This window comes from Fukomys damarensis, unplaced genomic scaffold (assembly GCF_012274545.1).
Source record: "Fukomys damarensis isolate Sample0158 unplaced genomic scaffold, DMR_v1.0_HiC HiC_scaffold_31, whole genome shotgun sequence".
Lineage (NCBI taxonomy): Eukaryota > Metazoa > Chordata > Mammalia > Rodentia > Bathyergidae > Fukomys > Fukomys damarensis.
The window spans coordinates 17,477,440-17,486,835 of record NW_022900943.1 but is presented as its reverse complement, the minus strand read 5'-3'; the positions used below and the strand labels follow the sequence as shown (position 1 = coordinate 17,486,835).

The 9,396-nt window shown below is 48.4% G+C and overlaps 1 protein-coding gene across 1 annotated transcript in view; it reads right to left on the bottom strand.

Annotated features, from left to right (window-relative positions):
• The window catches only part of Fxn (frataxin), a gene marked incomplete at its 5' end in the record, with an annotated part of 24,373 nt that extends 19,693 nt beyond the window's left edge, over positions 1-4,680 (bottom strand). Inside the window, one exon of the mRNA XM_010605884.2 lies at positions 4,564-4,680. Within this exon, the coding sequence (XP_010604186.1) occupies positions 4,564-4,680 (117 nt within the window). The remainder of the gene's footprint in view (positions 1-4,563) is intronic.
• Between the last annotated feature and the right edge of the window lie 4,716 nt (positions 4,681-9,396).

The following is a 9,396-nucleotide window of genomic DNA, read 5'->3' as shown; positions in this document are numbered from 1 at the left end:
TTTATTTATTTATTTATTTATTTATTTATTTATTTACTTACTTACTTACTTACTTACTTTTATTTATTTATTTATTTATTTATTTATTTATTTATTTATTTATTTAATTTTTTAATCCTTGCCTTTAAAGAAAACGTAGAGCCGATCTGTGCAGAGCACTGAGCTCATCCATACGCCTGCACCAGCGATGTGTTTACTGAAGTCCTGACCTCAGGGAGGCTGGTCTGGTACCCGGCCTTGCGGAGCCCTGCCGGCGCGGCCTGGTGCAGGCTTTGATGCTGGCTTTGATGCTGCTGGGCTGCCCACACGGGGTCCCCTCCGTTGGGTGTGCTGCCCATGTCCCACATTCTGCCCACTTGCTAGCAAGGTGACCAGTGGTAAAGTTAGCTTCTCTCCCTCCTCTGTAAAGTGGAGTTCATACGTTTCCACTTCATAGGGTTGTGGGGATAAAATGAGTCTGTCCCTCGTAAGTACATAATAAAAACTAGGTACTGTTTGATACATTTTAAATTTTTATTATTGCAGATCGATGATAATAATGGGTTTCATTCTGGCATTTTCATTTCCTGTGTAACCTACTTTGATCATATCTTCTCTTAGTCCGTCCTAGTTATACGTCATGATCTCTAGTTTTATCAGTTTTCCTGCAGATGACGTGATTTCGTTCTTCAAGGCTCCACTGTGTAAACACACCACATTTTCTTGGTCCGCTCACCTGCTGATGGGCACCTGGACTGCTTCCATAGCTTAACTGTTGTGAATTGCACTGCGACAAACATGGGTAGGCAGATTTCCCAATACTATCTAGACTTCAATTCTTTCTGGTAAAGGAGTGGTACAGCTGGGCCACGTGATAGTTCTATTTTTAATTTTTTTGCGGAAACTCCATATTCATTTCCATGTTCTATAGTGGCTGGCTCAATTTACATTCTGACCAACAATGTGGTTCCTCTGGCCAACCCCTTCTGCCCAGCTTTAAAAATTTTGTTTCTTTGTGTTGTTTGAGACAGGGTCTCTGTTGCCTAGGTTGTGCTCAAACTCTCCTGCCTCAGCCTCCTGAATGCTGGAATTACAGGTGTGAGCCACCACACCCAGCTACCCGTGTCTGTATTTTGAAGCATTTCCCCTATGTTTTCTAGCAGTTTCAAAGTTTCATTTAGCATTTAGGTTTTTAATCTGTTTTGAGTTGATTTTTGTATCAAGTGAGAGGGATCTGGCTTCCATCTTCTACACATGGATAACAAGTTTTCTCATTTAATAGATTTTAAAGGAAAATTTCGCTTGTATGTTACAGTGGGATACAATTAGCATTTACTTCACATTTTATGCATACTTTTTTTGGGGGTACCGGGGATCAAACTTGGGTCCTTGCACTTACAAAGCAGGCATTGGAACCACTGAGCTAAATCCCCGGCCCTTATGCATACTTTTTATGGGGAAGGAAGTGGGTACTGAGAAGGTGCTAAAGCCTTTCCTCTGGAACTCAATTCAGATGTCAGATGTCACCTTCTCCAGAATCCTTCATGAATCCAAGCTTCTGTGTCCCCAACAGCATGGCTTAGGCACCTCCTTGTGTGTTTCTACAGCCTGCAGTGGAGCTGCTAGTTGTCTTCTTTGTCTCACATCTCTGACACAGAAGAGACAATGTACTGAAAAATCAGTCAAAGTGAAAGAATGAATGATGTTGTTCATTGTTGACCCTCCTGCCTCCTCATCGGTGACGTCCTCATCTTGTGTCTCTCTGCCCAGGAATGGTATGGAATTAGTTGATACTGACCAATAAAGGTTTTCAGAGTAACTTCTCCTGGGAGAAATTTTATTTGCATTTTACTTGCTGCCTCAAACCTTTAAAGACCCAAAGAATGGATTTTTACCCCAAAGAATGAATTTTTTAAATCTTATTACGGCCAGACCCAACATTTCTCCTGCCTTTGCCTTCTCAGTAGCTAACATCTTCAAGTCCAAAATGGTTCTGACCAGTAACCTGGGTGTTACCCTATTTTTTCCCTCATTGCCCACAACGACCAACCACACCAGTGAGTTCCGAATCGATTCTACTCCAAACTATGTGGTTACTGGCTCAGTTTCCCTGTGTCCACTTCTGTGGTCGAAGGTCATTCCTCTAACCGGGGAGTTGGTCTCCTTGTCCTTTACACAGAAGGCGCTGTGATTTCTGCTAACTGTAATTTGTGGAAGACCACTTTCTGGGCCTCAGCTCCTGCACCAGGCTTCCAAGAGCCAAAAACCAAACCATAATGCAGTCACCTGTGTTAGATGGCATGGAATCGAACTAAACTTCAATGAAGGCCAGTTTCCCCCAAAACAGAGGTTCATAGCAACCAGTCATGGTGGGGGTCTAGGCTACCCTAGCTGGCACAGTGAGAGACCCTTCTGCTTTAGCCATATATGGAAAGTAACGAACTGATGAATCTATTTTTTCCCTATTCAGCCCTTTTCCGCCTGTAAAGCCAGCCCCAGTTTTCAACTCAGTGACGCACACTTCTGTGCCATACAGGGGACGCTGTCTGGTTCACGGGTTGCTAGAAAAAGCCAGTTAGATCTTAAACTCAATTATCTTTCCGAGTTTATTCACTCAACGAGCATTTGCTGTGTGCCGATGCCTAAGTCTAGTGCTGAAGTGTACCCCGATGAACAGAATAAACAAAGATCCTTGCTCTTGTGGAACTTACACTCCACGATCTCCTGTGGCCTGACACAAGCGCCTCTCTCTGGAAGAACCCATTTGCGTGCGTGCTTTGTTTTCTGTGCAGAGGATTAAACTGAGGGCCTCAGACACGCTAGGGAAATGCTGTAGCCTAGTCGGAGCCCAGTTCAGCTGAACCTGCTTTGAAGCTAAGGGGCCAGAGTGCTTGGGAATTGTTTGCAGGGATCCACTCTCCTACAAAACAGAGCAAAACACGCCAGGAGCGGATACAGGATCTCAGACCAAGCCGGCCAACAAGTAGAAGGGGAGGCTCCCTGAAGCTGCCTGAGCCCCGCAGCCAAAAGAGGGGCCCGGGACTGCAAACCAGAGCGCGTCCCGGAGTGGGAAGCCACCATCTCAGCTTCCATAGGTAAAGGAGAGGGGAAGTTATGGCCTGGGGCCAAGGAGCTGGTTGACTGTGAGGCTGAGGGGAAGGGAAGGAATGCTTGTGGTATTTCACAAGCGTCCTCTGGAAAGAGCAAAAGACCCAGGTTGGTACCAGCTCAGGTACCTGCGAGCGGGAGGATCTGACAAGCGCATCAGCCCCCGGGCCTGGGTCTGTGACGTGGACACAGCAGGAGGCCCTCGGTGTGGTCACTGGGAGAACTGAGTAAGAGCCTCCACGAAGGGCGCTTGTTTTGGGACCCAAGCAAAGTACGACAAGAAGAAGCCAGAGGAAGGAAAAACTGGCTTGCAGGAGGATAGAAGAAATTGGTCTAGTCAGCAATCAAAAGAGAATTCTTGAATAAGTTGGCTGAGTTTGATACACAACTAATTAGCATCCTTCAGGTCTATAAAATTGTACCCTTTGGGGCTACCCTATTATACAAGAGTCCTTTGATACTGGCGTCCTACTGCTGTTCTACAAATTTACATTCCTGAGGCCTAATAAATAGGAAATAATAAGCCAAATATAGTCTCATTGTTTTAGAGCAGAGCTTCTCCAGAGCGGGGTGGTTACTTCCAGCAGGGTCTCCCATGCGTTTCTGGCTTCCATCCACTAGATGGCAGTATCACAGGATTCCCCGATGGGCGGCCCCAGTCAAAACTGTCTCCCGATCTTGAGCAGAGGTCCTCTGCACGGGAGGGGTCTGAAAAATCTCCCGGGGTTCAGAAACACCATTCTAGGGTGACTTTAAAGGCCCAGAGCAAGCTTTCTGCCTTCTTTAAAATTTTTAGATAATTTTCATAGAAAGGCTCAATTCCCTGTCTCCTTAGTTTTTTTTTTCCTCCCGCTCCTTGGTCTTTTTAAATCTAAATTTCGGTTTCATCACCTGTGAAACAGTGAATGTCCTTAGCCCTTCAATGCTTAGTGAGCTATTGTTGGAACGCCTATGACAAGAAATATAATGAAATGTTTCCTCTTCAAATTCCTGTTCCTTGACTTTTTCTAGGTAACCTATAGGAATTTCATGCAAAAAAATTTTTTAAATTCCAATCTTCAACATGAACAAGCTCACCCAACAGGTTTTCCCTAGGGCTAAGTGACAGATTTTTTTTCTGGTTTCGGGAATCGAACCCAGAACCTCAAGCTTACAATGAAGGTGTGGCACCACTGAGCTAAATCCCTGGACCCCTCAGTGACATAATTGGCGCAAAACACCGCAGTCAGCCAACGCTGGTGGCACCCTTGACCTCGGCCTGGTCCTGGGTATTTCAGGAGGGAAGTTGGTACGCCGTGGGTGCCGAGAGCAGAAAGCACCCCGTGACTCCTTTGCCGGGCCGGGCACAGACGCCCGGTTAGTGGATTCGGGCACCGCAGGCTGGTGCAGAAGCCGGGTCCCTGCGGCTGCGATGGCAGCTTCGCCTCCCCTTACCCGTGGCCACCTCTGGGTGCCCGCCCTCTCCTGCCCTCTTACCAGGGCAAAGATCAAGCCTGCACCGCGGTCCTCAGCGCCGCTCTGTCTCCGAGAGCGGCGGGCCCTGCCGTGCGGGCCAGGGAGAAGCCGCCTGGGAGGGGGAGAGGCCTCCGATCCTCTGCCCCTGTGACGATGACGGTGACGGTGATGGCTCACTGCCTCACGGGAGACTAAGCTGGAGGTTCTGCTCCCACTGCCGTCGTCACACCAGCGCCCTTCGTGGAGGCTCTTACTCAGTTCTCCCAGTGACCACACCGAGGGCCTCCTGCTGTGTCCACGTCACAGACCCAGGCCCGGGGGCTGATGCGCTTGTCAGATCCTCCCGCTCGCAGGTACCTGAGCTGGTACCAACCTGGGTCTTTTGCTCTTTCCAGAGGACGCTTGTGAAATACCACAAGCATTCCTTCCCTTCCCCTCAGCCTCACAGTCAACCAGCTCCTTGGCCCCAGGCCATAACTTCCCCTCTCCTTTACCTATGGAAGCTGAGATGGTGGCTTCCCACTCCGGGACGCGCTCTGGTTTGCAGTCCCGGGCCCCTCTTTTGGCTGCGGGGCTCAGGCAGCTTCAGGGAGCCTCCCCTTCTACTTGTTGGCCGGCTTGGTCTGAGATCCTGTATCCGCGATCCTGGCGTGTTTTGCTCTGTTTTGTAGGAGAGTGGATCCCTGCAAACAATTCCCAAGCACTCTGGCCCCTTAGCTTCAAAGCAGGTTCAGCTGAACTGGGCTCCGGCTAGGCTACAGCATTTCCCTAACGTGTCTGAGGCCCGCAGTTTAATCCTCTGCACAGAAAACAAAGCACGCACGCAAATGGGTTCTTCCAGAGAGAGGCGCTTGTGGAAGCCCGGGGACTGGGGCAGCCACAGGGAGAGGGCACGGGATTTCTGTGCTCCTTCCCATCTCTCTGTGCCTTTCCGGCAGCATCTCTGGCAGTGATTAGATTTCCTCTGTGGTTCTACCTCTCTCAGGATCAGGTACCATGATTTCAGCCAAGGGTCCTGGGCCTGGCAAACCCTTCTCCACTTGTCCCTGCGGGTGTGGTTGTGACAAAGCACCGTGATTCTCTGGGGCGAACTGTGAATTAGTCACCTCACCCTTCTTTTTGCTCTCCTATCATCTTTGCGATGAATTCTCTGTATTAATTTTGCACTGAATTGCCTGGCCTGGATTTTGTTTTGCAGACTCTAACCTCATGGAGTCCTACATCTGTACTCTGGCACTTGTCATCTTAAATCCTTCTTTCTGAGATATCGTCAACTATAAGATCTTGCTTTCTGCTGCCAACTTTGAGTTCTTTCTTCCGTCCCACGCCTTCCTTCGTTCCCCCCATTCTCCCGCGCACCCACCCTTCCATCATTATCTGTTGAGTTTCTGCCATCCAGGCACCCTGGCTGCTGATGATACAGTCATGAGCGAGGTTGGTAATCACCACGGTCTCATGGAACTCAGGGTCTTGTGCGGGAGAGATCACTGAGCGGCATTTACAGAGCTACATACATGCCCCGATGGGCACAATTTTGGAGAGGCACAGGAGTGCATAGAGCGCCACCTCCAGCTGGGGGTGTCAGGGCCCCAGGCCTTGAGACCAAACAGAGGAGAACTTGGCTGGGAAAAGGAGGGCAGAGGAGATAGTGGGGAAGACCTGAAGCCAGAAGAGGAAAGTACTCATGTTCAGAAGACTTAGGAAAGGGATTCTTGACTAGAACCAAGCTTGGCGGCAGGGGCCTGTGCTGGGAGTGGGGCCATGAGCAAGGCCTGCGATTTGTCGCTAGGGTTGCAACCTTCCCTTTTCTTCAAGTTCATCATTTCTGTACCTCCCAGGTCAGGTTTGATTCCTACCCCTTACTACCTTATAATAAGTACAAACTTTTCAACCTTCCTGCGTTTCCGGAGTTCTGGAACTGGCTCTTGGGTGCCCCCTTTTTCTTGCAGTATTTATAGCTTTCTCTTTGCCTTTGAGACCTATCTAATTATTAGGGTAATTAGGTTGGGGTTGTTCACTTCTCAGCTCTTTGCCCTATGGGCTACAAGGCATTGTGGTGGGAAAACACGGTGTGGGGAAACATGGAACTATTTACATCAGAAGCAGGCGGGCCAAGGCTCCAGGAACCAGACGGGTGCCACGAATGAGTGGCAGGTCCTACCGGGCCCTCAGCCTTTGCCAGGTGCCTCCTTTCTCGTTCTGACTGCTGGAGACACAGGGCTGAGCACAGCTTCGCTTTTCTCTTGTTGCTGATGTGAAAAAACCCACAGTGAAAACAGGATGTCAGTGGCAGACGTCCAGAAGCCCTGAACTGTGGTGATAGTGTGGGAGGGGGTGAAATGCCGAGCAAGGGCAGCTGCAAGCCCAGCCCGGCTGATAGCGTCCCGTGGCAGTGCAGCCTGCTGCACGCAGATGTTCTCACAGAAGCTCGATGTGAAACCTGTTAATTTTTAAACGTAGGAAGTAATTCTTAAAATTCAACATGAACCGTACAGGCCATCGTGATGCACTCAGCGGTTTCATTTGTTTTTGTTTGGGGGCTGGGGACTGAAGCCAGGGCTCATGCATCCGATGAGAGTCTGTATTCAAGTTACCTCAGGAACTTCTGGAAGGCCTGATGTCCAAGTCACACCCCTGGCCAGCTGAGTCCGTGTCTGGAAACAGGACGGGTCATTGGTGTGCTCTGAAATGGCGCCGATGGTCCCAGTGTAGTCGAGGCTGAGAAGAACTGGGCCTGACGAACATCACCACATGACCTTTGGTCGATAGGGCCTATTTCGGCAGGGGGTGTGGTGAATGTTGCTTTTTCTAGTGTCCGTTAGCAGGTGCCCCATGTGGACCAAATGGTAAGTGCCTTGGATGGGACCTGGAAGGAGAACAGCAGCGCTCTCCTGTTTCTCCTGAGGGCTCTGACTCTTCCCCATGAACTGTGGTTGTTACAGGAATGGCTTAAGAGGTCACTGAGACCCTCAGGCTGTTTTACTTTATATAGTTGCAGAAGCTCCCTTCAAAGTCCGTGTTATCTGTGACATCTTGTCCTGGATACAGGTTCCTCTCCAGCTGCGCGGCTACCTGCTATGTGACACGTTATAACAAGGCGTCTTCCGTAGGGAGTGGCACTGTGCCCATGTGACAATGCCCAGTCGGTAGGTATGAATGGAGGTGATGTGAGGTCTCAGAAGGGCTGCTGTAGCAGCTTCTCCAGACGCAGCCATGATGAGCCAGTCTCACCACCTGAAGCTGTCCCATCCTCGGAGCAGGTACCACAGACCCATCCTCGACTCCTCTTTCTGGGCTCGGCACTGTCATGCCTCTTAAACCTCAAGAAGGCAAGTATGGAGGATCCAGTTTGAAGCAGGTCAGAGGGCTCTGGGTGGGACGTCTCCAAGCAGACACTAAATGCTGCTGGTAAGGGATTCTGTAGATGTGGTCGAAGTCTAGCATCACTTGACTTCCAGGGAAGACGACTCCTGATCATGTGAGTGGGCCGCGCCGTTCAGGTCAGCAGTAGGTAACTGTCCCACGTTCGTACAAAAGTTCATGGCTTCAATGCATCCCCCAGCATTCCTATATCCAAACTTAATCCCCAATTCAATAATATCAGGAGGTGGTGGGGCTTTGAGAAGGCGACTAGGTCATGAGGGCTCTGCTCTCAGGAATGGGATTCGTGGCTCAGTAGAGAGCTGCCCTTCTGTTCTTCCATGTGAAGACAGTGTGGACCGCTCTAGAGGATGTCATTTGTGCCATCTTGGAAAGCAAGGCTAGATTCTCACCAGGTTACCGTTTATTTTTAATTTGTTTTGATTTTTTTGAGACAAGATCTCCTTATGTAGTCTGGGCTGGCCTTGAACTCATTATACAGCTGAAGCTGGCCTTGAACTTCTAGGGTTCCTCCTGCATCAGCCTTCTTAGTGCTGGGATTGCAGGTGTGTTCCACGATACCAGCCTTGAGTTTTATTGAACTGTCTATGCCTTGATCTTGGACTTCTAGCCTCCAGAATTATGGGAAATAACTTCTGTTCTTTCTAAGTTATTCGGTCTTAGGTATTTTGTTATAACAGCAGACACAGACTAAGATATAGAATGCTATCTAGCAGTGAAAAAAGAATGTTTCCACTACACACACACATAAAAATAAATTTCAGATAACAATGATCAACAAGAAGCCAGATAAAGTGTAAATACTGTATGATTCTATTTACTAGCAGTTCAAGAACTGACAACATGAATCCATGTGATGGAGGTTATAAAAATGTTACCTAGTCCTGGGCACGGTGACACACTCTATACTTCTAGTCCTCAGGAGGCTGAGACAGAAGAATCACTTGAGTCCATGAGTTTGAGACCAGCCCCGGCAACTGAGACTCTGCTTTAAAAACAAAAAAGTAACCTCTGGGGATGGCACTGGTAGGGAAAGGGCATGAAGAAAGAGCTTTAGTTGCAGGTTAGCTAGAAATGTTCCATATCTTGTTCCAGGTGATAGTCAAATTGGTATATACATAAATAGAAACTCAACACACTATATAGTTCATAGGTGAGCACTCTAGTGTATGCAACAATGCCTCATTTTTTTTTTTGAGTCTGGATCTCACTGTGTAATTCAGGGTGGCATCAAACTTACAGTTACCCTCCTGCCTCAGCCTCCTGAGTGCTAGGATTACAGATATGCACCACCATGCCTGGAATATCTCAATGATTAAAAAGGATACATAGTGTTGAGGTTTTCTGAGACAAGAGATAACCACAGGCTGTCCAGGGGTGATAAGGTGAGGATGGACAGTTAGGGATGATAAATCCATGGCTTTGAAATGGAATTTGTGTTAGGCCTTAATGTAATACTTTTTTTTTTTTTTT